Source organism: Emydura macquarii, unplaced genomic scaffold (genome assembly GCF_026122565.2).
Source record: "Emydura macquarii macquarii isolate MOO-44397 ecotype Brisbane River unplaced genomic scaffold, CSIRO-AGI_Emac_v2 contig_2676, whole genome shotgun sequence".
Taxonomy (NCBI): Eukaryota; Metazoa; Chordata; order Testudines; family Chelidae; genus Emydura; species Emydura macquarii.
In genome coordinates, this window is record NW_027132813.1 from 17,131,038 (window position 1) to 17,158,699 (window position 27,662).

At 40.7% G+C, this 27,662-nt stretch overlaps 1 protein-coding gene across 1 annotated transcript in view; it reads left to right on the forward strand.

Moving 5' to 3' along the window:
• Nucleotides 1-27,046, forward strand: part of LOC137164516 (spermatogenesis-associated protein 7 homolog) — a 32,914-nt gene extending 5,868 nt beyond the window's left edge. The window contains exons 2-5 of the mRNA XM_067565405.1: nt 802-876; nt 10,272-10,364; nt 22,770-22,817; nt 26,747-27,046. Coding sequence (XP_067421506.1) covers nt 816-876; nt 10,272-10,364; nt 22,770-22,817; nt 26,747-26,772 — 228 coding nt within the window. The 5' untranslated portion in view covers nt 802-815 and the 3' untranslated portion in view covers nt 26,773-27,046. The remainder of the gene's footprint in view (nt 1-801; nt 877-10,271; nt 10,365-22,769; nt 22,818-26,746) is intronic.
• The last annotated feature ends 616 nt before the right edge of the window (nt 27,047-27,662 follow it).

Here is a 27,662-nt window from a genome sequence, read left to right on the forward strand (position 1 = left end):
TGCCCTTGGGCCAGCTTCTTCTTGGTGTTTGGAAGAAGGGATGAATGTTCTGTGGTGAATCTGGCTGTCCTGTTCCTCCAAATCTCAACAGCTGGAACCTTGCAGAGTCTTCCCAGAGGAGCTTTCATGGAGTATCCTCCCCACCCCCACCACCATGACTCTCATTGAGATCCGCATGGGCAAGTTTTGTTCCACCCAGATACGTGTCAGAGAGTGGGAAGGAGGGGCGGCTGAATAAATTGTGGTTGAGTTCATAAATGGAAGGCGCTCTCTTCCTCATTAAAGGCGTGTTCCAAAACCCATTGAAGTCAGTGGAACGACTTCCACTGATTTAAATGGGTTTTGGATCAGCCCCAAGCTGGTAGATTCTTAATATAATAATGCTATCCACTGTTACAGAGCTCCTGGGGTTCCAAACAACTTTACAAACACTTTATAGATTAGGCCTCTCTGTACTGCTCTGAAAGAGAGAGAAATATTACTGAACCCATTTTACAGGGAAGAACAGGCTCAAAGATGTTCAGTGACCTACCCAAAGTCACACAGGGACAAGTCCTGGTCTGTCTCACATCCCTTACAACTCCAGTGAAGTAGGTGGGGTTCATGGAGTTTGTCATAGCAGGCTGTGGTTCACAATGAGTGAGTTGAGACAAGATCCCAGGGGTCCCAGTCCCCTGCAGTTTGCCTCGGTAGTACATGAGCACTCTGAGCAACACTCCTCCCTCACCATTTCTTGGCTCTGGGACAGCTGAATATTTCCTGTTTTAATAAACAGCTAACATATTTTTCCTTCTTTTCTAGGATCCCACTTAGCCATGGTCCCCAAGTATTCCATGATGGGTCCTTTCAGAGGACACATGAGTATCAAAAGTAGTCGTAAGTATTAGAAATCAATACTGCACACTCTATCTTTCAGGTAATGATATGAATATTAGTGGAACCTACATTAATTTTGTGAAAGTGACATTATTTAATAGGAAAAGTTTAGTAGTTAAAGAGATAAAGCAGACTGTTGTCTGTACCATGAATGACTGACTGCCCCATCTAATGATTATATTGAGCACATGAGATTTTGCAAGCAATCCAGCTCAGGATCTTTGCCTGAAGCAATTTTAGAGAAACAAATTGAAAATTCATTTTGCAAACTGAAATTTCCCTTTTAAGGGTGTAAGGGGTGCTCTGCCGCAGCCCCTCTGCTTCAGTCCCCCTCTAGTGAACAAAGGACTCAAAGACCCTCTGCGTGCAGTAACCAGTGCGTTTATTTACAAGGTACACGTGAATTCCTTGGGCCAGCAGTCTCTCAGGCTGTCCAGTGTCCGGGGAGATGGGCAAAGCCTCCACCCTCCCTTCCACTCCTTTCCCCTCTGGCCTCCTCTTCCCTGGCATATAAGCCCTCGTGGGTCAGCTGGGCAGCTACTACCCCTTGCCTAATCAACTGCTCCGCTTGTGTATGCTGACAGCTGCCTCCCTCCAGGCAATCAGGCAACAGCCCAGCTAACCAGCTCTGCTGTCCCTCAGCTATTTAGGCTAGCGTGACAGGGGGCTGGCCAGGGGGTCACCACCCAGCGCCCTGTCACAAGGGAATTTCGCCCTCTCCCCCGCCTTCCCCACAAGCTCAATACACGTGTAGCCCTGCACTCCTTTCATGAAGGCAGGCAGGAAACTTCCACCTGTCTTTGTACTTCCTGTTCACGAGCCCGCCACAGTCAGAGCTGTGTATTCTCTGAGCACAGGGACTGCTGCCTGCTAGTGTGCTAGCCACCCCAAAAAAGAATATGGGTGGCAGAGAGCAGACTGTCCTCCTTACACCAAGTTCCCTCACACCAGTTAGCAAAGCTGGCCACCTGCACAGGGGAACATATGCTGCATTTCTTGAAGGGGATTGAAGCAGGCACGTTGCTTTTTTCCCCACACCTGGACACTCAGGATGCACTATGGCTGAGAGCTGTCTCAGGCCCAGTGCCTGCCAGGGCTCCTTCTGCAGGGTTATCCCTGAGAATTGCAACCAAAATAATCACTAGGTAAGAAAGGCAGCAGGGGATAATTATACAATTAAGTAAAAAACTCAAAATAAGAGGATCTACCAATGTGTGTTCCAGCCATCACTGTTTCTCCTCTGTTGATAGGTCATTATTATTATTATTATATGTATAACTAGCAGCCCTTGTCATGGACCAGGACCCTATTTTGCTAGGCACTGTTCAAACAGACCAAAATGACAGACCCTGACCCAAAGAGCTTATGATCAAAGTATAAGATGAGGCAACCAGTGAATACAGAATGATGGGGGAGCATAAGACACTATGAGACAATACAGGGATAATAGGCAGTGATCTCAGCACACCAGCTGCCTAACCTAGCCCCTTCTCCCATCTTGCATCCATTTAGTGTATGCTGTTCTTGGGAGGGACTGTCCACCTATGTGTGTGGATTGCATTTGGCACCTGGTGAGTGCTATTGCAGTCTAAAGAATAGTAATAAAAATATAATGCCCTCAATCCATCCTTAGGCAAAACTCTCATCCCAAGGAGCCAGTGCTGAGAGGATTTCTAAGGTGACTTAGCTTTTTTTTTTTTCTGTCACAAGGAAGATTATGAAATATAGACTCATAGAAATGTGGGGCTGGAAGAGACTTTGAGAAGTCTTCAAGTCCAGCTCCATGCACTGAGGTAGGACCATGTAAACCTAGATGATCCCTTAACAGGTATTTGTCCGAAGTTTCTTAAAAACCTCCAGTGATGGGGATTTTGCAACCTTTCTTGGAAGCCTATTTCAGAGTTTAACTATAATTAGAGAGTCTGGTTGGTCTTGTGTACCCCCAAGTTTCACCTTAAACTACTCGCTTACAAAATCAGACATAAAAATACAAAAGTGTCACATTACACTGTTACTGAAAAAGTGCTTACTTTCTCATTTTTACCATATAATTATAAATAAATCAAGTGGAATATAAATACTATACTTACATTTCAGTTTATAATATACAGAGCAATATAAACAAGTTGTTGTCTGTATGAAACTTTAGTTTGCACTGACTTCACTAGTGCATTTTATGTAGCCTGTTGTAAAACTAGGCAAATATCTAGATGAATTGATGTACCCCTTGGAAGATCTCTGCAAACCTTCAGGGGTATGCGTGCCTCTGGTTGAGAACCACTGCTCTAGGTGCTTACAAATTGATGGTTTAATAATTTGTTCCATTAGCTTTCCAGGTATCAAAGTTAGGCTGACTGGTCTATAATTCCCCAGATTCTCTTTGTTCCCCTTTTTAAAGAAAGGTACTACATTTGCCTTTCTGTAGTTCTCTGGGACCTCATCTATCTTCCATGAGTTCTCAAAGATAATTGCTCATGGTTCCAAAGTTGCTTCAGCTAGTTTCTTCACTGTACTCTATGATGAATTTCATCAGCCTCTGCTGACTTCAAACACATCTAACTTATCTAAATATTCTTTAACGTGTTTCTTCCCTCTTTTGGCTTGCGTTCCTTCCCTCTTGTTGTTAGTATTGATTGTGTTGAATATCTGGTTATCATTAACTTTTTTAGTGAAGCAAAATAGGCATAAAATACCCCAGCCTTCTTGATGATATCAGTTGTTAGCTCTCCATCCTGCTAAGTAGAGTTACCATGTTTTCCTTTATCTTTCTCTTACTCCTAACGTATTTAAAAAACCTCTTCTTATTCCCTTTTTATGCCCCTTTCTAGGTGTATCTCATTTAGCCTTTCTGATTTTCTTCCTACTTGCTTGTGCTATACAGTTGTGCTTGCCTTAGCAATTCCATTTCCATTTTTTGTAGTATAGCTTTTTGATTTTCAGGTCATAAAGAGCTCCATATTGGCTTCTTGTTAGTCTTCCTATCTTTCCTTTGCATCGGGATCGTTTGCAGTTGTACTTTTAATATTGTCTCCTTGAGAAACTGACAGCTCTCTTGAACTCATTTTTCCCTTAGATTTTCTTCCCATAGGACCTTATCTATCATTTCTGCGTGTGTTAAAGTCTGCTTTTTTGAAGTCCATTGCATTTCTTCTGCTGCTGTGACTCCTTTCTTTTCTGAGAATCATGAAATCTATCATTTCATAACCACTTTCACTCAAGTTGTCTTACACCTCCAGATTCAATACCACTTCCCCCCCCTGTTGGTCAGAATCAAGTCTAAAATTGTTGTTCCCCTGGTTATTTCCTCCACTTGCTGAAATAAAAGGTAGTTCCCTGTAGTAAATTTTATGTTTTGCCGTATTACTTCTCCAACAGAAATTTGGTAGTTAAAGTCCCCAATTACTACCAGGTCTTATGCTTTTTGGATATTTCTGTTATTTGTTCTAGAAATGCCTCACCCATCTCCTCTTCCTGATTTGGTAGTCTATAGTAGACCCCTACCATAATGACACCGTCATTTTTCTATTCCTTTTATCTTTACATAGAAACTTTTAATTGGTCTGCCTCTTACCTCCTTCTGGACCTCAGAACAAAAGTGTGTATTTTTTATATATAATTCAACAGATTCTCCCTTCCTGTTTTTCCTGAACAACCTATACCCCTCAATAATATTCTACTCATAAGACTTATTCTACCAAGTCTCTGTGATACCAATTAAGTCATAATTTAGTTTATGGACTAATACTTCCAGTTCATTCCCCATACTCCTTGCATGCATGTATAGACATCTAAGATATTGAGCAGATTCCCCCACTGATTTCCCTTTTGTTACTTCTATCACCCTATTGTAATTTTCCACATCCCCAACAATATCTCGCACTCTCATAAGATTGCCTTTATTATGCTTCCCTGTGGGCTTTTGCCATCTGCTCTCATTGAAACTTGTTATAGCTCTCTGCATCAGGTTGGTGAGTTGATGTGCAAAGATGTTCTCTCTCTTCTTGGTCAAGTGGACTCCCATCTCTTCCCAGCAAACTTCTTCCCACAACAGCATCCCACAGTTGAGTAAGTCAGAGCCCTCCCGTCAACACCATCTGTGCAGCCATGCATTCACCTCCAGTATGTGCATGTCCCTATCTGGGCCCTTACCCTCAACTGGGCGGATGGACGAGAACACACCTGCCCACTGGATTCCTTCACCTTTGCTCTCAGAGCCCTTTAGTCACTGCTACTGTGTTCGGGGACATACCGGGCAGTATCATTAGTGTCCATGTGAATGAGCAGCATGGAGTAGCTGTCAGAAGAACAGATGAGCCTCGACAACCTTTCTGCAACATCTCACACATGAGCTCCAGGAATGCAGCACACCTCCTGGGTCATTGTGTTAGGTTAGGAGATGGATGCCTCCCCCACCCCAGAAGAAAATCCCCAAACTCCACCAGCCTATACCACCTCCTCCTCTTGGGTGTGGTGGCTGTGAGCCTCCCAGCTTTGGAGGCAGCTGGCTCCTTCTCAGCTACTAGGGTCTGCTCCTCACCTCCTGTTGTCAGTATAGCATAATGGTTCTTCACCTCTGTGGACAGGGAACCTTGGCGAGGGTGGGTGGAGCACTGTCCACTGCCTGAGGTGGCCAGCAGCCAGTCTCTTCCTCATAGAGCAGCCAATTCTCCTTCCTCCTCTGGTGCTGGTGTAGTCATCTATAATAGGCTAACATTCTCTGTCCCAGAAGTTTCCACGTGCGTCCTGCCAATGAAGTCTTTGTACTCCCGGATGCAACGCAGACAAATCACCTCCTCCTGCAGCTCTCTTACCTGCTTCCTGAGGGACTCCATCAACAGACACCTGTCACACCAGATGACACCTCTGCCTGGCTTTTGTTGTTGGGGACATGCAGGCCTCATTCAAAGACCAAGGCCTGAGTAGAAGCCTGACTGACGGGGGACCCCACAGATGTAGGCAGAGGAAGAGCTGTCAGTGGTGGTGTTGACACACCATTTTCTTCCTATTGTGGCTTCTTCCTTGTAGAGTCCCCGCAAGATAAGGAAAGGTGGGGGAAGGGGACAACTAACAGCAACATTCAACCCTACCTTCCTCCACTGGCAAACTTTCTTAGTCTTCCATCTGCCTTCATCTTACCAGTCACTGTGAGCCAGTGTGCTTTTTAAAGCGTGGGCCCCCCACAGAGCTGGAAAGGGTGGCTCAACCCCTCTCACTCAGCTGCTTCTAATCACTGGCCTATCAAATAAAAAACTGCATTACTGTCACTTCAAAGAGCCCTGCTAGTGCTCTTCGAAGAGCCTGCTAAAAAGGAGGTGCCAACTCACCTAACTGCAGATCTTGAAGTTGGGACAAGGTGGGTGAGATAATATCTTTTATTGGACCAACTTCTGTTGGTGAGAGAGACAAGCTTTTGAGCCCCTCAGAGCTCTTCCTCAGGTCTTGAAGCTAATGTTTGTGATGTTATTTTATAGATGTATTCCAGCTACACTAGAGGACATTTTCCTTAGACTAAATTGAGCTGGAAACAACTTGAAAAATGAAAATTGTTCTAAAGAAGCAAAGTGGCTCGTCAATAATTTCCTCTCAGTGTCTCCCTCAGGAGAGTTGTTGGTGGCTTATCTAGTTTAACATGAAAAAACACAGCTCATTATATGCCTTAGGTACTATAATGTTTCCAATTCTTGGCAAATAAGCTTCAACATTATTCTTTTTTAAATAGAAGCAACAGCTTTCGCTGTGGCCCTTGAAGCAGGGGAAGTATATCCTCAGGCAATGCATTGGGAATTAGGTTGAGGAACTGGACAGTAGTTCAGTTTGTGCATGTTGACAAATCAGCTAATTTTACTGGGGATTTTTTGGTTTTGTTTTAAATCTTCAAACATTTTATTAAGTTGAGAAAAGAAAAGAGTAAAAAGATATTAGAGGTATCTGTAATAGCCCCCTATCAAGCCTACATTGAAATTTGCACATAGGAACCAGCAAAACACTTAAACGTTTGTAACTTTAAGCACTGGTAGACCCATTGCTTATTGAAAAGGCAAGCAGAATTTTCAGACCCTGTTTGAACAGAGTCCAATTTCTGAATTAACTTCCATGGTCTATGTAAAGTTTATGTGTATGAATTATTTTGAAAATGGCTTAGTTCAATCTCTCTAAAAATTTGAGAGATTCAGAATTTTCTACCTACCAATGCAGATTTAGCTAAACAAAATCTAGAAAGCTTCCTGCTTCTTTTAAATCCACCTGTGATGCTGGGTATTGTTTTCTATGGATGCTAGTACAGAATGTTTATTTTCTAAAAAGGATGCATCTTCTTATATTTCAGGAAAGACATCTAGGAAACGTAGAACTAGGAATGAGCTATAACAGAATAGTGATAACTGTCTCAACACATTCATTTTCTCTCTCATTTTGAGACGTCTCCCAAGTAATGTATTGTAGTTTAACATGTCTTATTGCACGATGACTAATTTACCCAGCCTTCTTAAATTGAACTGTTGTAGACTTCTACACATTGTCTGAAGAAAATCTCATGTCAGAAGATATATTCTCCATCATAAATCTGGAAGTAGCAATACGAAAGTTTGATTGATTCACAATAACTGTGAGAAAACATGTCCCTTCCATGTGGCTGATAAACCAAAACGTGATTTGAAAAGCATTAAGAGGTGACTTTGTTCCTCACTGTGCTTTTAACTGAAAACACTTTGTCACCACTCTTAGCTTCTCTGCTAAAATTCTACCTTTCTGCTGCTTACACAAGACACTAGCAAGTAAACGTTTTTTGGTCATACTTTATAATAAACATACTGGAATTATACTGTAGTTACAGTGTAGTTACACTGTATTTATCTCTCCCATTACTATGATATCTGAGCACCTCACCATCACAACACCCTTCTGAGGTAGGGGAGTACTACTATGCCCAATTTACAGGTGGGGAACTGAGACACAGAGAGGCTAAATAACTTGCCCAAGGCCACACAGGAGGTTCAGGAAATTGAATCCATCAACACTTTGCGCTTTTTATTATTTCTTATGTAGGAACAGAGCACCTACAACTTGGTTTACTGCAAAATTATAGTGATTTTTCTGATCCAAGAAAGAGTCATATTTTATGAAAGACAAGAAATGAAAGTATTATAGTTCTACCACACTATGTGTCTTTAGCTTCTCAATCTCAGAGCTGTAATTCATTTCGGGAAGGATATTCCTCATGCAAATGGATATTACAGTCAATTTTCCTCTTCTAGCATTGTTTATATTATTATACTATTCATCTGCCATGCTTTGTTTTTTTTCTGCTTGTATTAAAACCAGCCTGTCACAGCAGATCAGTGATGGATTTTGGTGTTTCCCAGAAAGAAAACAACATCTTTAGTGACAAGGGACCAATTCCTCAGCTGGCATTAGTCAGCATACCGCTATTGGTTGAAGTTAATGCAGCTATGCCAGTTTACGCAGCTAAGGCTCTGGCCAGATGTCTACAAATATTTTGTTTTGATTATTGTAAAATTTGCTAATGTGAGGATAGGCCTGTGTAGAAAAAATTCCCACAGTTAGCAAAACTTATGAAAAATTGTGCTTTTGAGATTTTGCAGAAATAACTCCCCAAACTATGAAATATTATGAGCCTTATAGTGAGTCTCTTAGTTACATTGATGAGTATTTACCTCCAGGGGTGGTTTCATTGACTGAAATTGGAGTGCTCATTGGTATAACTATTCACCAGTGTGAATAAGTGGTTTGCAATCTAGCTTTATGTTCATCTGCCTCAAATATAGGACCCAGCTGTGATATCTTTATTCTCACTCAGCAGTATCTTAGACCACAAGTAGCCCCCTTGAGTTCAGTGGCACTGAATTCACTTGTACAATAATGTACTGTTCCCTGTGAATAAAGATTTTATAATCCAACCCTTGTTTTGCACTACTGAGTTCTAAAAGTGTTTTATAGCAATCTCATGTCAATGTCTGTGGACTGTAGAATATGTGCATGTCTGCTCCACAGTAATAAAATGCAATCTGGCTAGAACCTTGACTTGTGCTTACATGTTCTGTGCATAGTATCAGAACTAGGGTTCAAGAGTCAGCATAAGGCCATGTTCCAGCAATTATAGTATTCAGGTATACCATTGTGTCAGGATACCCTACTGAAGACAGTTGGGCTCTGTGCTAATGCCCTTATTACATGCCCTTGCATCGTGAATTGCAGTAACTGGATCTTAAACAACAAAAACAAGATGAAACAAAATGAAGATACAGAGCATCAGTGCTCAGATCCTCCTTCCTGCAGGAAGCAGGGTCCATGCAGACACTTAGTGCAGGGTAGATTTACATCCCTGCTTGCCACGCACTAACTGTTAGTATAGATGAGCCCAAAGCCTGGATCCAGGTTTGGATTTTGAACTTCCCCAAATTCAGAAATGTTCAATTAATCCTGGGTTTTGATTCAGGCCCTTCTCTGATTTCAAGGTGAGTTCTGAAGAGAGGAATAGACTCAGAAGCTCACAGGCAGGGAGAAAATTGATCTGTATAGATGAAAGCGTGACTATGGGCAGTAGTGGAGAAGATACAGAAAAGACCATGTTTATAGAAGAGGACTGTGCATGTGGTGGATTAAGTAGAGGTTAGATAGGTAAGGTGGGGTGAGAGTAGGTCAATATAAAGTTTTGAAAATCATGAAACACTGAATCATTTCTAAAGTGGATGAGAAATCAATTAAAGTAATGGAGGATCCAGGTAATGTGACCTCATTTTTTGGACCGCCCGAACAGGTTGAATGGAATATTCTGGAAGCCCTGCAGTTTAGAGACTTCAAGGAGTGCTGTCTTCAATTTACAGGGGAATAGATTTCCATTCTGCATCCCAGTTTAATTCAGGGGCCCAGTTCTGCCATCATTTACATCCATTTAACCCCACTCACTACAATGGGATTTTCAAAGTGTAACTATGGATATCATTTAGCCCAATATTGGTATAGCAGTTAGAGACATGCAAGTACATTTCTTTCCAATTCCTTAGCCTAGTCTTCAGCTTTAAATCTTTCAAATTTCAGAAGTTTCCCATTAAAGTGAAGATTAAATAACAAACTAATTTTCTCCAGAGAGCTATACTGGTAAAGAATAATACATAAAGTAGTGATGATTTAATAATACACAGACAGTTCTCATACATTATTTATTGCAAACCACAATTTAAATATCCATAAACATACAAAACTGCAATAATTTATCATTTAGATTTTTTTGCTTTGTTTCCAGTATGAAAAATAAAATGTTTTGCCCTATTCCACTTGCAATGAAAAACCTTTAGATTTTTTTAAAGCTATTAATGCCTGAGGGAGAGAGAGGGCCTTTATAACCTGTTGACTGAAATAAAATTTTACTCTTACAGCTTTTTCTCCTGGATCTTCCTGTAAGCTGTCAACTCAGTACATTATTCAAGATCACATGGCTACTCATTATAGAAAACTGCTTTCCTCCAAAGGTATTTGAAATCGATCATGATGACTATAGCCATGAGGCTGATAGATAAAGTCATATTTAAGGGTCAGTTGGTTATACTTGTTTTTGGCCAGCTTGCTAAGTTTTTCCCCAAATTAACTCAACAGATGTCAGTAGACTTGAAAACCGAAGCACAATACATTCAGAGGACTCCAGTAGAACATACAACTATGTGATGAAACATGCCAATCTGGAACTTGAAATCTGGTTTCATCTCAGTATCAGTATATTTATGACTGTATTTAATTTTTTCTTGTAAATGAAATTTACTGTCCTTGAAAGATGCCTGACGGAGAACATTGGACACTTAGGTGCGCTTTCAGTAGAGCAGGCACAATATGGCAGAATTAGTGTAAGCATTCCTGCCTCTGCTTCTAAAGTGGAAGAACCGTCTTTAGGACAGTTCCTTTCCCATGCCTGTTCAGCTGAGCTGTCAGTCCAGCACTATTCGAACAAAATAAGACAGATATTTATATGTAGAAGATTGATCAGTTAGTGAGTTTGGAATTTGGGTTGCCTTTGGAGTACAGGTCAAATAGCGTGGTGTCCCTTTGCCAAGCAGTAGCAGATTTCAGGGCCTTGTGGGTCAGTTTCCTATTTGAAGTAGAAATCAATTAAATGGAGTATTTTCTTTGTGTAGATTGCTTATGTACAAAAGAACTGTTCCCTTAAATGGATATAGTCACCAACTGCACAAGAAGCAACTCTCTTGGGTTGCTGTTTCTTTAAGACTCACCCTAGAATTTCATAAACATACTGCCCCCTGTTCTTGCCTCAGCCTCTGTTTTACTTGGGAAAGCCCCTAGCCCAAAGCACCTAACCAAGGGCCACATGACCACCAAAGGTTAGCTTGGGCATCAACGCTTCTCTTGTGCAGCTGCAATGTGATACAAAGGAACCTCAGGACAGGTTAGGCTGTCCAGACAAAGGTGCTTTATCCCACATAGTCCCCTTATTTACTGTCTGAGTACTTGTGCATCATCGACTCACAACAAGCATGGCATTAGCACCTTAAAAAGTGTTTTTCATACAAATCTCCGTTATTTTATTTTTCTGTATAAAGAGTTAAAACTAGTTACACAGTCACAGCCTGGTTTTCCATTCTCCTGTGTCAATACCTGATGGAAAGGCTGTCATTGGTTTCAGCAGGCTTTGGGTCAGAAACCAAGACAGAAATAGCTCCAGTGAAGTCAATAGAGTTACACTGGGGTAACACTGATGTGAGATGAAAATCAGGGCCTTAAAATTTAAAACAAGGGAGACAGAGGAAAGGTTATTGTAGGTTAATTTATGTTGTCTCTCTTTGCTTGTGTTTAATATGACAGTTATTATTATTAATTATTTGTTTTATGATAGCACCTGCTTTACCTATTTTTGATGGAGTTGTATCTTCAGTTTAGGTCACTCGTGCTAAATATCACATGCTGCACAGTCACTTGCATCATGTTGCGTGCCTTCCCTACCTCCTTCACCTATACACCTATTTAGGTGTCAATGTCCTCGTGACAGGGATCTTGTTTGTGTCCTTGTTTGTAGAGCACCTAACACATTTTAGCACTATATAAATAAGAAGTGTTTATCAATGTCTGTTAAAGTAGAGTGTTTTCAGAATACCACATTAAAATAAATGCACTGGAATGGGTCAATTTTAGAATCTTAGTTAAAATTATTTTTCCTGATTGCCAGCTTTTGAATTGTGTCTATCCAACTGTAGATGCTTACCTCACTCCACTGACTCTGACAATGGTGTACAGAAATGACTCTTACTCTTCAGAGTCAGTGACTTAGCCAGCTCAAATATGGCTCCTATTGCTGTAGCATGGGCTGCTTTAATTCTCCTCCACAACACGCACAGTCCTTTAATGCTGATGCATCACTACATACTATCTGGTGGCTAGGAAAACTGAGGAGCTAAAGTGTGGTAACTGTTACACCTTTATTCTGGAGGGGAAAAATACAGCTGCTGGGTGGCTCTCAACAACTGGCCCAAGGGAATGACTTCAGTGTCTGTATCTCCCAGCAGCATTATGCTTCAGGCTAGGGATGACTAACAAGGTGCTGGGCTTAAGTAACTCCTGTAATATTGTTGACAGCCACAACCAAACATTGTCAAATTACAGAAGGTCATAAAAGGGTTCTACTAACTATAGACAACAGGTAGTGGGGGGTTACTTTAGCAATACCCAGAGAACTCGTTGTATTAATGGGAGGACAAAGTGCTTGTCACTAGAATGGCTGTGGGGAGAGTTATATTTAATTAAGACAGTGTAGTGAGGTAATATATTTTACTGGACCAACATTTGTTGATGGAAGGGAGAAACTTTAAAGCTTCACAGAGCTCTTCTTCATGTCCGGAGAAGTAACCAGAGTTCCTAAGCTAAATACAAGTTGGGACAGATTAAGCACAAGTGGTTCATACGTCATATAGGAAACCACTTAAAATGAAATGGGAAACCAAGGGTTAGTAGGGAAGGGGGTATGCTACAAATGGTTGTAATCATCCATAAAACCAATATCTCTGGTAAGTCCATAGTTTTTGGTGTCCAGCAGAGTTATGAATCTAAGTTCCCAGGCTTGCCTTTTGAAGGTGTTGTGCAGGTTTCCTTTAAGGGCAAAAACTGAAAGATCAGATATGGAGTGATCACTCTGTGAAAAGTGTTCACCCATGGGTGGTGATGTGGTATTTTTGTCTTATCATTGAAGAGTATAGTGATTGTCTGGTTTCACCCACAGTTTTTATTGGATCATGTGATGCATTGGATAAGGGGTACTACATGTTGTCATAGGCATGTGGGGTCCCAGGGATCTTGAAAGGTGTGCTGTGCGGATTATTGATCATCGTAGCAGTGGAGATACATCTACAGATTTTTGCATCTGTTTTTCTGGCACGGTTTAGTGCCGCTTTGAGTTGGTGTGTCCTGGACTGTTGGGAGCTTGCTTTTGATGAGCTTGACAGGGTTGGAGGGTTGTTTGAAGGCTAGGAAAGGGTGGTGGTGGGGGGCGGGGGGTTGGGAAACATTTCTTTCATGATGTAGTCCCCATCAAGTCTGGAATGTAATTGTTTGCTGATACCCCATATGGGTTCCAGTGCGGGGTAGTAGGTGACAACTAGTGGTGTGCAGTCAGAGGTGGCTTTTTCTGTATTAAAGCAGATTCTCCCAGGGTATTTGGGTGGCCCGTTGTGTGTGTGTGTGTGTGTGTGTGTGTGTGTGTGTGTGTGTGTGTGTGTGTGTGTGTGTGTGTGTGTGTGTGTGTGTGTGTGAGAGAGAGAGAGAGAGAGAGAGAGAGAGACTTTCTTTATGGGCGTGAGTTCTGTGGTATCTGAATGCCTGGCTGTAGATAATCAAATTTCTTGGTGTGTCTGGGATGGTTGTTGGATCTGTGGAGGTAAGCGTGATGATCCATGGGTTTCTTGTATACAGTCATTTGTAGGGTTCCATTGTTGAAGCTGATTGTGGTGTCTAAGAAATTGATTCAGTTGTGGGAGCATTCTAGAGAGAATTTGATGGATAGGTGGTGGTGGTTGAAGTTGTGATGGAAATCTATGAGGGAGTATAGGTTGTCTGTCCAGAGACAGAAAGTATCAGTGTATCTGAGGTATATTGTTGTGCATTGTTTCCAGAAATTTTTCCTCAGTAGTGGCTCATGAAGCGGTTGGCATATTGGGGAGTTATTCTAGTATTCCTGGCTGTCCTGATGGTTTGGGTTTATTGTTGAATGTAAAGTTGGTGTGGGTGAGGATGAAATGGATGAGTTTGGTAATGTGTTTAGAGTGGATTTCCAAGCATTGTACATTATCTTGCAGGTATGTAAGACAGGCAGTGATGCTATCTTGGTGAGGTATGTTGATGTGTAGAGTGGTGACATCCATGGTGGCAAGCATGGTGTGCTGGGTGAAGTTGGTAATATTGCAGCATTTCTGGAGGAAGTCCATAGTGTCTTGAAGGAAACTGGCCTTGTGTGGTGTGTGATTTGAGGATGGTTTTTCTGAATCCTGCTATTCACTCAGTAAGAGTGTAGTGGCCAGATATAATGGGGCTGCCTGGGTTTGTCTCTCTTGGGAAGCATGCAGGAAGTTCTGGGGGTGGGTTCATGGAGGGATGAGGTTGTGGAGTTTTTCTGGGATTTGTTTGGGGAAGGATGTAACAGGATCTTTTAATTCATGTGTGAATTGTCGTGTGGGGTCTTCTTAGAGTTCTGTATAGTTTGTCAGTCAAATTCACTCTTAGAGAGAAAACTGCACTGACTTTCACCATAACATTTTGTTTAGAAGTCAGTTTTGTTGACTAGCTGCCAGCCTAATGGGCCTGCTCCTCTATGAAGAAATCTCTGTCTCTACAAAATAAGCTGCAGCCCATTCAGATGATTCAGCTAAATAATGGCCCAGCCATTCTCACTCTTTAAGTCTGTACTTAACAGCTAAGGAATTTGCATGCAGCATGTTCTAAAAGGCAGGATTTATAGACAGTTTGACTGGAGCTAAAGCCTTGTCTTGGGAGCAGCGAGACTGATTGCTGAGTGCTGCAGTAGATGTCTCCTCCAATTGTTCAGCAAAGTGACAAATCCATATCAGAAGAGGGAATGCCAAGTCATTTCCCCATCTTATTTCAATAATGTTTTCGATGCTTGGCTACTAAAGAAAGATAAAATTGGAGCTAGCCCAGGTGTTCTGTTGGCAGCATCCAGTGTAAGGGTGACAGTGGGGTGACTGCTGCCAGCCATTAGAGATCTGGAAAATTGTAGAAGTGGTGATGCTATACAGACTAATGGGAGATTCCATTAGTGTCTAGACTTATGGTTGTGGTCCATTAGCATTTCCAAACACTGTCTCTTCTCCCTTCTGCAAATGGCTGCGAACAGTAGGAAGGAGAACTTGTAACACAGAATTTGCCATACTAGCACATTGCTCCTGCAAGTCTTGCTTGCAGCAGGGGCAAACATCTGATGCTTCAGTGGAAGGTGAAAAAGATGACAATGGAAATGTGTCAGCCTATTATGAAGGAGTGAGTGACAACCCATAACCAGATTAAGGCTATTGTAAATTGTCTAGTCCTAGACCATCTAGGCTTTGTCCAACCAAAGCCTGCATTGATAACATGCCATGAGCCTGATGACCTCATGTAATGTTCTTGCAATAGAACAGATTGCAGCTGCTGTTGTTTTTTACAGGGGACCTGTCAACTGAACGTTTTCCAGTATCCTGTGCTCTGTCTTGAACTACATGACTCAAATCTAGGAGCAGCATTTTAAGGTGATATCAGCACATCCATATGAAAGATTAGTGCCCTTCTGCTACATTAAGGAACTGCAAGGCCATCCCATCTGTCTTTGTTTTGTGACCACTAACCACCATGGCATCTCTTGGTCAAGTTGGTAGAGGAAGACTGTGAAGGGGTCCAATCATTGCCACCTTGTGGCTGAGTCTGGGAATTAGCTCTCACCACATCTCGCACCTCTTTCCATTGGTTGCTCACTCTGTGGCCCCTCTCTCTCAATGACTCAGGGTGCTCCCTTTCCATGACTCAGTCCTCCACCCAAGTCATTATGTAGTCCCTCCCTTCCAGAGTAACAAAGTCCCACTGGACAAGCTGTCCAGATGTTGCCTCAGACAGTCTTCCGTTCCACATCTCCAGGGCCTGTGCCCCTTTCCCAGTGGCTAGCAGGGGAACCCTGTCCCACCCACTACTCTGGGTTCCAGCCCAGGGACCCTATGCTAACAACCTAGCTCAGTCACAGACCCGGTTGCTTTTTCCCTGGGTTCCTTCCTACTCCCCTCTCTATGTTCTTGTCTCTCTCTAAGTTTGCCACTGGAGCTTCCTCTGCTCCCCATGGCTACTTCACCCCTCTAGGCCTTTTTCAAGACTCCCTAATCCAAGGCAGACCCTAGGGCTTACTCTTCCTCTGGATCACCTCCTTGTCCCTGGCCAACCCCTTTCCCTTTAGTGAGTGACTGCATCCTGCCTCCCTGCAGACCCTTCCTCTTCTTCAGTTTGTGGCGTAGCAGACTTGCTTCCTAAGAAAACTTAGAGTTAAAATAACAAAATTTTCCTTGTAATATCTGTCAAGAATACAAGGAAAATGGGGCCTGATTTTAAAAACCCCTCTTCTATAATTCTTTAAGATGTAAGACTCTAAGTCAAGAAAAAAGATACAAAGTTTGTTTGGTTCTCATGCCATTTTGTGCTTCTGCCTATATCCTTACAGTGTGGTCAGTTGCACTCCTACCTCTTCTGTACGCAGTTTGCATTCCATCCAAACCTATTTCTCTGTAGGTGTGCTGCTAATTTCTCCGTTACCATTCTTTCCATGGCTGTACCTAAATATGCCGTGAGGGTAGTTGGTCTGTATCTCTAGGCCAGTGATACTCAGACCTCAGTGGTTCAGGAGCCAAATTAACGATCAACATTACCCAAAATAGCCACAATGGTGTGAATTCACTGTTTCATTTACTATAGTATTATATGTTCATATTTAAATAGTATGACAAGGGAAATATTTAGTTATATATCATTTTCACAGCAAATTGACTCACTTATTTTATCAACTACAATTGGTTATTAACATAGCAAAAACATCCTGATTGGTTAATAATTAAATCACACAGTGTTTTAATATCATGTGCTGCAAAGAGCTGCAGGAGACACATTAAAGAGCCACACGCAGCTCGCGAGCCACAGTCTGAGTATTACTGGCCTAGGCTCTTGAGCACAACTTAATTCGTTCTTCCCTGATGCTCTGCGTTTGCTTCTTATCACTCTTGGGAGTTCTCCCATACTTAAGTTTTGATTTAAAATATCCACATCTTCCTCCCACCTCTTCATCATCTCATAATTATCCTTAACGCATATTCTTTTCCTCTCCCTAATTTTTATCCTCCTCATTACTGACCTTTTGAAACATGATGGCTAGAATTTCCACTTTTTCATTGTGGGAGCTTATTACTCCATGCCCTGGAATTTCAAGGATTGGTATATGTGGCTCTTACTCTTTATTCCATTAATTTTCCTAAGTTGTTGATATACTTTTGCTGTATTGGATTTCTTTAGTTACTTTCCCACTGTATGTTCTCCAGCTCTCTCTTTTTGCCCTTTATGCAATTGCCTTAAAATATTTCATCCTCATTATTTAAGGAATGTGTTGTCTTTCTTTAATTAGCATTTCACATTCCTGGTTTCACATGGAATACTTTTCCTATCCTTAAGCAGTGCTGGTATCCTAAGAATAGTTAGGTAGGCTGTCTTTATGATTCTCTTAGTAACATTACTTCAGAATTCCTCAAAATCTTCATATATACATTGCTCATTCCGATATTCCTCACTTTTGTTTCTAAAGAGTTTCCAATTTGCTTTTTTAAAATTCTAAGTGGGGATATTATTCTTGTCATCTGTATTTCCTTTTCCTTGATATATAATTAATGTTAGGAAGTGGTCGCTACCTATCCCCTCCTTTCTGTAAATGTCTCAGCTGCATTTACTTGCTATGGTGCTAGAAGTTATTCCCAGATCCAGGGATTCTCTCAGCTATATTGAACCTGGAAGGCGCACCCTCGTTTTATACTACTAAGTTATTCTCTTCAAAGAATTGCTCTAAATATTTTCCATTTTTATCATTTTTCTTACTTCCCCATAATCTGTTGTGGCTCTTCAGATCACTATAGATAATAAACAGAAATGTGGCATCTGTAGTTAATTATTTTGGGTTCAAAGCCTCTAGTTTCCTGCATGGGTTATAGACATCATAAAGTCTTAGAGATATAAAATTGTTTTGTACTGGTATCCCAATAGCATTATACTTGATATTTAGCTTTTTTAACCTCTGCTTCAAGGCAGTTCACATTCTCCATAATGAAGGTGGACAAACCCTGATCCTTTCCTGTTTCTCTATCATGTCTGTATATGCCATATCCTGGGGTTTTATAGCCTAGTTTTTCTATTAGCCAAGTCTCTTGTACTCATTATCTCAGGCTCTGTTTTCATATCAATATTTTTCTTTAGTTTTTGCCCATGCACTATTAAACTATGGGCATTCCAGCTGAAAATAGTCACTGCCATTCTTTTAACCTTCAATATTTCCTTCACTTAGGTTGCTAGCTTGTAGATACTTTTCAGCAGCTTTAATTATAATTCTCATTTTCTCTGTTTTCTTTCCTGTGTGAGACGTACAATTTATTATTTCAATCATAAACGCAATGGATCTCTGTTTAAGTAAGTAGTATGTCATCTCCTTTTACCCAAATGTCACTCATTACTTCCTTCCCATTAATTTATTGCTGGCTATTCCCTTTCCCTATATCGGGTTTTCTTTTTTCCTCTTTTTTTTCCATGTAGATATCTCCTAGCAGCTTCGGCACAGGAGATGTTATTAGTAATTTTGGGTTTTGTATCTCTCTAGTTCACTTTGCCTTAATATGTCCTCCATATACTGAGCTATGTTTTCCTCCAGTTGCAACATTTTGTTCTGTGCCTTAGCGTATGAATGTTTACCTCCATATTTACTGCATCGTATTTTCTCCTTAGAGCTATTTGCAAGTGATCAAGTCTTTGGCAGCTTTAGCATCTCACAGGAGGAAAATTATAGGGTTTAGTACAGAATATCTGATACCCTTATTCCCTTAAATGTAACCAGCAAAGCTGTGGAGGGTTTGCTATCACTGCCTCTTCTACTAATTGGTCTCTTAGTTATTATCCCCGTATCTTCACCTATTTCTTGCTTTATTTCCTCTTCTGACATTTCAACTGGCCCACCATATACTACCCTTCTGTGTAGCTGAAACGTAGTGTGGTTTTTTTTTTTTTTTTTAAATCTAGCACCTTTCTCTTAAGAAGCTTCCCTAGTTTTCCTTTGTTTTTTCATTCTACTAACAAGTCTCTCCCACATAGTTTCTTATCTCTTACTACATCTTCAGCACTTTTATTGATCCACTCAGGAAGCCTCAGGGGGTTGATACCTCTATCTTGATGTCCTTTCTTAAGGATTTTACTATTATGTAAATTTTCCTCTTTTCCCTTTCCTGCCCTCTTATTTGCTTGTCCTTCTTCTGGTTCCAGAGAATCTATCATCTTCTTATTTGCATCCAGTCTTCCTCAATGTTTCCTTGTCTTTATTATCTAGCCTGGTTTCAGTTTCATTTGTTATCTCTTGAATCGCATTCTGCCTGGCCAAAGCCTCAGACAGTAGCCTGCAATCCAACCCTCCCTTCCTGCTCTTGCTTCTGGGCTTTTTTATACTCCTGTCCAGTTCCTACCCCAACGAGGCTCCATCTGCAATTAGTGCTTATCAAGCCCTGGCTTCCCTCCGGGTGCATCATATAAATGTTAATTGGCCTCTTCTGGCCCACATTAATCTGCTCACGGCTTGTGTGGGGTGGATACCCCATCACAAGGACAAATAGCCATTAGAAAATTGCAACTAATCCACAACCAGGAGAGAGAATCTGAGACTGAAAAGCACCCAGGTTAGCCACATCTTTTCTTTAAAAAAAAAATCTTTCATACACAAACATATTTGGCCCTCAGCTGTATAGTGTTGGGTTTAAATGACCTTTGCACATGTGTGGCTAATACATTTAATTAAAAGAAAATGCACACCTGGGACTATAGACCTCAAATATCTCTCTTCCAAAGCAAATGCTTTGCCCATAAATATACAGAAGCAGCTGGACTAGCTGAGGATAACAAAGACCACCATACATAATTCACACTTCTTATAGTTTCTGCTAGTTAAACCAAAGCTCTCTGCATGGCCATGAGAAGAGAAGAGAAGAGAAGAGAAGAGAGGGGACTAGCCGCACGTGGGAGAAGACTGATGCAAGGACTTTTTTACAACCTTTAGGGGATTTTTAGTCTATTACAGTCTTGTAGCACAAAAGAGAATTTATGCTGAGAAGTTCCTGGCAGAACAGGATTTCAGCTAGTATATCTTAGTTGTGCAAACAGGTTTAAATTTTCTTTAGTTCTGATAACACTGTTCATCCATAGTAAAATTCAGCAATGTCAGTAGGTTTCTTTTTATAGTAGCTGCAAATCAAACCTATTCTGATTGATAAAGACTTCTTATACTCGCGTATCTTCCTAGGAAAGTCTGAAGACTTATTCAAAAGTCTTATTTGGGGTATTAAACAAAAAAACAAAATGCATGAAGCCGCATAAGAGAAATAAAATATTAAAACATGTACTTTGTTTCTTATGTTTCATAAATTACTTCTGTGTTTTCCCTGTGGGGCTACATTTACTGAGAAATGTAGAAATACTCTAATCTTGCAAGGATCTCCACTTGTAAAATACATGTTTAGCACAAGCATTCTGCTTAGTATTATGAAGCACCTACATAACTCTTTTAATAAAAATATCACCAAATCTCAAGGGTACATATTCAAATGACTTTGTAACATCAATATCCACCTCTTTTAACCATAGATGGTCTGATTTTCGAAGTGCTGAGTATCCACAAGTTCCACTGAATTCAGTGGGAGCTGCAAGTGCTCAGCACCTTTGAAAACCAGTTCAGAATTGTCTCAGGGCTTTATCTAGTGAGGTGCTGAGCAGTCTCTCAGTTCTCATTTGGAAATATATGGCTTTCTTGAACTGATTCAAGTCATATACCTGGAGGAGCATACTTCTGCATGTCTGAAACATCTTGTGGGCATACTTGCACAAACTCTGCTTAGACATAATATCTGGTGGTAATCCATAATACCTGTGGATCTCAGATGCGAATGTTTAAATTGAAATTGGAACTTTACTCTATTTGTAAGTGGCTACCTTCTTCCCAGCCAGTTGGCAACCAGTATTCCCTAGCTTTCTAAAGCCCTCTTATTTCTCAAAGAGTGTTGAATCATGCAGCTCCTTTGTGGTCCATTCCCTCTCCTTTTTGAGGACATAACTCTGAGTTGCATGCATCAAGAGAAGAGTAATAGGATTTATATTAGGAATTCCTTGTTGGCTGCTGGAGGTAACTTTTCCTCCTCATGGAGTCTCTTGTAGTTTAGCCTTCTAAAATAAAACCTGAATTAGCAAACAAACAAGCAAAAAGGAGTAACTACTAATTGCAAAAATAAATGATAATCAATTAACTCTTTCTGCTAGTGTGGCCGTGGAGGGACTGATGGCTTCACTTTGAATCTAGGGACAAACTGAATTTCCCAATTATCTTGTAACTTTTCTGGTCTCTCATCATCTTCTAACTTGTTCCAAAGTTACCCCTGAATATGAGCCTCTGGGTAACAATGGATGCTGCTTTCAAACACCTAGGCTAGCTTCAGTTTAATCTTTCCTGATTATTACTGTAGAAAGGAATAGGGTGCTGCTGTCTTTAATTCTGTTTTACCTGTTATTACCTCTCAGGGTATTATAAGTAGAGCTAGGTTCAAGCCACAGAATTCAGATCCAGATCTGGTAATGAGTTTCTCATGTTTGGATTTGGTTTGATTCAAACCTGTTTCCGTCTGAGGATACATGTATTGCAGCTGGGAGGTGTGATTCCCAGATCAGGTAGACATACACGTGCTAGCTCTGCTCAAGCTAGTGTGCTAAAATAGCAGCATAGCCATGACAGCACTGGCAGTGGCTTGGGCTAGCCTGCTAGGTACATACCTATGGGGTTGGGAGGGGTTGTACTTGGGCAGCTAGCCTGAGTGACCAGTTGTGCCACACTGTTGTTTTTAGCACACAAAATGAGGCCAAGCTGCAGAGCAGACCTAGCATTCTAGGGAAAATTCCCAAGCAAAACTCAGCCAAACAACCAAGTTTCCCTCAAGACATTTCCACGTGAAACCACAAATAAACCCAAACTCAGCTCAACTTGGCCAGGAACTGTTTGATTCTCTGATTCCCATGAATCTGACATGAGTTTTTGGGTTTCTAATAACACCTGGGGGAGTGAGTTTGGTCCAGTTTGTAGTCTTGTTCCAAATATTTTGCACAACTGTAGCAATGATAGTCGCCAGCCCAATGCCTGCAAGAGGTGGCCATTCAGTTAGATGAATGGATGCCCCACTCTTCATGTCTCCTCAACCAACTAGAGGCTATAGGCCAGAATCTCAGTTGGTGTACATCAGCATAATTCCATTGACTTCAGTGGAGCTACAGCATCTTAGACTATCTAAGGACTTGGCTCAATAATGGCTAAGAACAAAGAGGAAGAACTGTGCAGGTCATTAGAAAAATAATAAATTTGAAGTGGTTGTAAAAAAATTAAATATAAGTATCTTTAATATTATAAACCATAGCAGCAAGTGCCCAAAGTTCCCAGTGAATCCAGTACTTGGCCAGATCAGACTCTACTGTTCATCCCTATCAGTTTTAGTTCAATTATTCAATGCTCTCTGCTGTGATTTGTAAGTGAAATATTGAGATCATAGATAAACATGCTTATTTTTCTGTTAATCCAGCTGCTGTTGATTCATCTGTACCAAAGAGTTTGCATACTAGCATTAAATGTGAGTATGGTTTTGTTTTCCTTCCAAATACGTCTGGCTTCATTTGTTTTGTTTAGAAATATTTGTCTTGGATAATCTCATTTTGGTGTTTTGAAAAGGCACATGTATAATTAAAGTTTGCATCATTCCAAGTGTAGTCAAGATAACAAAGTAACCACGTTTACTATATGGTGCATGTTTGTGCTGATATGTGCTAAATCCCAGGCCCTGGAACTTAGTATTGATTGTGCTCCCTATATTACAAAATGTTTATTTGGGATATAAATCTCTTGCTTTATTTTCCCATCAAAACCCAGAAATTCTTGTTCATATCCATAGACAGATATTCACCTGCCTTTTGTATTCCTTACTAATCAACACTGGCCATAAGACAGACAATGCAAAAAACATCTGGTCATGAGGCATGTTAAGGCTGGAAGCAGTCTGTGATTAGGGGAGCATTGCACTATATCCTAATGCCACCTGTTGGCTGAAACATGAAGTATCATTGGAGTCGTGTGTCCTCTCCTCCCTTCCTCTCCCAAAGTACCTGGTGGCATATGGAGAGTAGTAAACTCATTCCCTTTAGAATGCAGACAAGTTCCTTCATTCCCCACCCCTGTGAAGCATTCCTCTGCTTCTCTATATAGCTAGTATAGATGTTTAGCTAGTAACACGTGCATCCTTTATACAGAGAGGTGAAACATCTTAAGATCAAATAAAAAAACAAAACAGGACAAATGGAAAGTTTCTATTTTTCACGGTGGAAGCATAGCTCCATATAATGATTATTTAGATACCTAAATTAGAACATCACAGAAAAGAGTGTAGCAAACTTGGAAGCAAAGAAACTCATAGCTAAGGTTATGGTAAAGGATAGAGATTACAACTATGTTCACCCTAAAACAGAGATGGACATTCCATTTTTAGGGAGCTCAGAAGAGCGGATTACATGGGTTCTTCAGCAAAAAAGCACAAGAGGACAAGTTTAGGGTCGTAACAGCAGAAAATTTAAATGTTCATTCTTGTGGTGGGAGCATTAACTCTTCCTAATTAACAATGTTAATATTTCTTCTGTGTATTTCATTTATTTTATTCTTTTTATGTTTTTTCCGTTAACTTTTATGAAACCAGTTCTACAGTAATGGAGCAAAATACTGTAGAAACTCTGTTGTAAGTTTAGTATTTGAGGAAAAAACATATACAGACACTTAAACCTCATTGATTCAGAAGACTCAAGAGGACAGAATTTATTCAACTACCTTTGAGGAATACAATAGGGAATTTTATAGATAAAGTGATCTACATGGATGAAACAGTACCTACATTTCTGTAATGGGTATTTATTTTATATAGATATACAGTATTATGCTATGTATTGTTTGCATTACAATATACCTAGAGGCCCCACTGTAATCATGGCTCCATCTGGACTAGGCACTGAACATACATGAAGTAAGACCCAATCCCTGTCCTAAAGATCTTACAGTTTACATAGAAAGGTAGGCAGAGGATGGGATAAAGGAAGCATTATCTCCATTTACAGATGGGAAATGGAGGCACTGAGAGTTTAAGTGATTTATTCAGGATCACACAAGGAGTCTGTGGCAGACTAGGGGAACTGAACACAGATTTCCAGAGTCTAATCCTGTGCCTAAATCACACAACCATAGTTAGACAGTCTTAGTATCTTTGTCCCGCTAGGAAATGCCAATGTATATAAATGTTGTCCAGTGCTGTAAAATCTTTTTCTTGGGATTTTGGCTAGTATTCTGCATATAACTAAACTGACATTTCCACTGGCAAGATCTTCTGCTTTGAAGCACCTCCACACCTGTGCTAGGTCACTATGAACCTTCCCTCCACCTCACCTCCCCAGGAGTTAGGGGTCTGCAAGGATTGATCCCTCCATGCACAGAGTCTGCAGTTCCACCTGAACATTATTTGCACTGCCCAAGGTTGTGTGGGAAGGCTCCTTGTGTCCTATTCCAGTACAACACACTTGCATAAGGGCCAACCAGAAGCTGGCATTGGCTAACTAATCTAATCTACTGCACTGCCTCTATTCCTTACTGAGGGAGATTGGTGCTTAGAAAATGTGCTGGGAGACCATAGGAACAAGAAAAGTCATTAGATTTTTCTTTCAGGGCACCCTCTCATATACCAGAGCTACATCTCCTCCCCCTGTCCATTGATCTGGGGAAAGCTGAAATGCTCTTCTAAAAGTCATTTTTGTCAGGAAAAGAAAATCTCTCCTTAAGTGGCACTTGTTTCCTTCAGTCTTTTTTCTTCCCATTAAAGAGGTGGGAAACAAAATATGTATTTCTCTAGGTAGATAGCTCACCTCTTACACTTACTGCTGTAATACAAGAAAATGAGCAACTCTGCCTTAACTTGCCAGTGTGTCCACAACTTTAATCTCAAAGCAGAGAATTCTTTAAGTGGTACACAGGGGTCAAGCGGCACAGCTCCCGGTAGAGTAAGAAATGTCACTGGATAAAACTCTGTGCAGTACCCTGTCAATCTACCCCAAAATGTTTTCTTTAGTATAAAATGTTAATTGTGACTTTCTCTTCTGAACTGGAGATTGAAGTCAAAAGAAACTCTGGACCTCACTGGTAACCCATTTAATTAAACTCAATAACAAGGCTAACCAAGATACACTGTTGCACTAAAAATGTAATAAAAGTCATCTTGGTTGTCATCAGGGATTGAACCTGGGATCTCCAGAACTAATAGTGTGACTCCTTACAACTTGAGATAGAGAATTAAGTCTTCTATCTGGGAGCTGTAGTAGATTCATATCCTCTGTGGTCAAGCACAGTGGGGGACACATAACATACACTAAGCAGTGGGTTACAATAGGACCATAGCAGAGATGGAAGAGCTCCATTTCTCCAGTTGCCAGCCCAAGTAACTGAGATTGGCCCTGGGAATTTCAGAGGGGGAAAGTGATGGAGGCATCCTTCCTCCATCTCAGACTCCAGAGTTCTCTGTGGAGGCTTCTCAAGTCAAATGGCTCATGGGCATCTATGCTCCTAATGTTGCTTCTCCATTCAAGGATGGGGGAAAGGGGAAGCAAAGCAGCTGATTCTCTGGCATCACCTTTCTATGTTCAGCCCTCAGGGTTCCCCTACGGATCTATGATCCGACTGGGTGGATGGTTCATATCCCCATGTGGTCCATTCCTGTCCCCCTTGCACCGCACAGTAGGATTGAAGTGGTGTGGAGAGCCCAGTGCAGGCTCTCTGCACTGAGGCAAATGTTGCCCTAAATGTGTAGAAATGGGTCTGATTTTTCAGAGGTGAGGAGCATCCATCACTGAAGCTGAAGTCAGTGGGAGGCTGCATTTGCAAGCCGGGCCCAATGTATTTTTGCCTTTTATTTATCGATATTTTAGTAGGCAGATGTAAATGGCCATTGTTCTTTAATACTTATCTTTACTGAAAGGCACTGGTTGCGCAACCAGTCCTCTTTCTGACAGATGAACCCCAGAAATGACTGTTTGCTGTGCCATAAAGGTTTGTAAGCACCAATGGACAATATCACAATATATCAAGAGTGTCATACCCACAGGTAGGAAGTCAAAGCGAAGTGACCCATGGGAACTGATGTACTCATTTATTTCCCTCTCAAGCTTTAAATAGCACACTAATACAATGGAAGTACAATCACAGCTAATGGGATTGATGTGCAAATAATTCCTGCAGTATAAAATGACTTAATGGCTACAAAAATAGGCCTCTGCTTAGCATTTGCATTTTGAAAGGTACTGAATTAACGGGCGATGTTTTGCCAGGCTATTCGAGTGGTATGAGGACACTGCTAATTTTCTGTCTAGCAGAAGATTTAGAGGGTGTTCTTCTTTTCATTTAAAAAATTGAGAAAACTTTTCCCCTATTAATGATGTGACTGTTTAATAACTATGGTGTCCTTTTAAATCCTTGCAGGTTACCATAATGGGCAAGTGCTTTGATAAACACAGACTCTGGTGTCACAACAATCATTCTTCATTTCTTACCTTGTCTTAATCCACATGCTTCTGTAAATACACTCTTACTTTCCAAATGCATGACATGTATTAGGTATCACCTGTTTCACAGGTAGCCTGCAAGAAGAAAATTCAGATAATTCAATTGTAAATCCAGTGCACATGAACCTATTTAAAAAAAACAAAAAAAAACAACCAAACCCAAACAGTTGCTGAGATTAATTTAAATCCAGATTCTGAGAAGCTGGAATAAATATTGTATACCAATCCCTTGTTTCTTTTAATGAAGAATAAATATACTATAGACAATCATCTTAGAAATAATTAACTCCTTTGATGACAGTCTGAAAATGCACTGTTTTACAAGATGTTTATACTTTCACTGATTAAGGTGTGTATATAGGCAAGGCAGGTGCTAAGACATCCAGTTTGTAGGACTTTCTTTTGGAAGCCTTCAGATAGACCTTGGATTTAAAATTGGATTTTTTCCTCCTTACAGTCATTTGTCTTTACTTTTCACATTTACATAGAGTAGCTAGGAATATGGTGGGAATTAGCTGTATGTATGTCAAGAAGGGAACTCATTTCCCACACACTATGCTGAAACACTCTCTTCTTATGGTCCTGTAAATCTGGGTAAGAACTTGAATTAGGTACAGCCTCAGCATAGTGTACAAATGATAGTGTACTAGAAAGTGTTCCTAAATAAGGACTCTGTTTTATGCATATCTGCCATCATTGAAATTTGATCGCACTAGAACCCTGCATTACTGCCTGTGCTTTTTGTTTGTGATAATTTTAGAACATAAAATATTAATAGAATAGTTTACCAAATACAGTGTTCATGCATTTTCCGGTACATCAGACCTTAACAT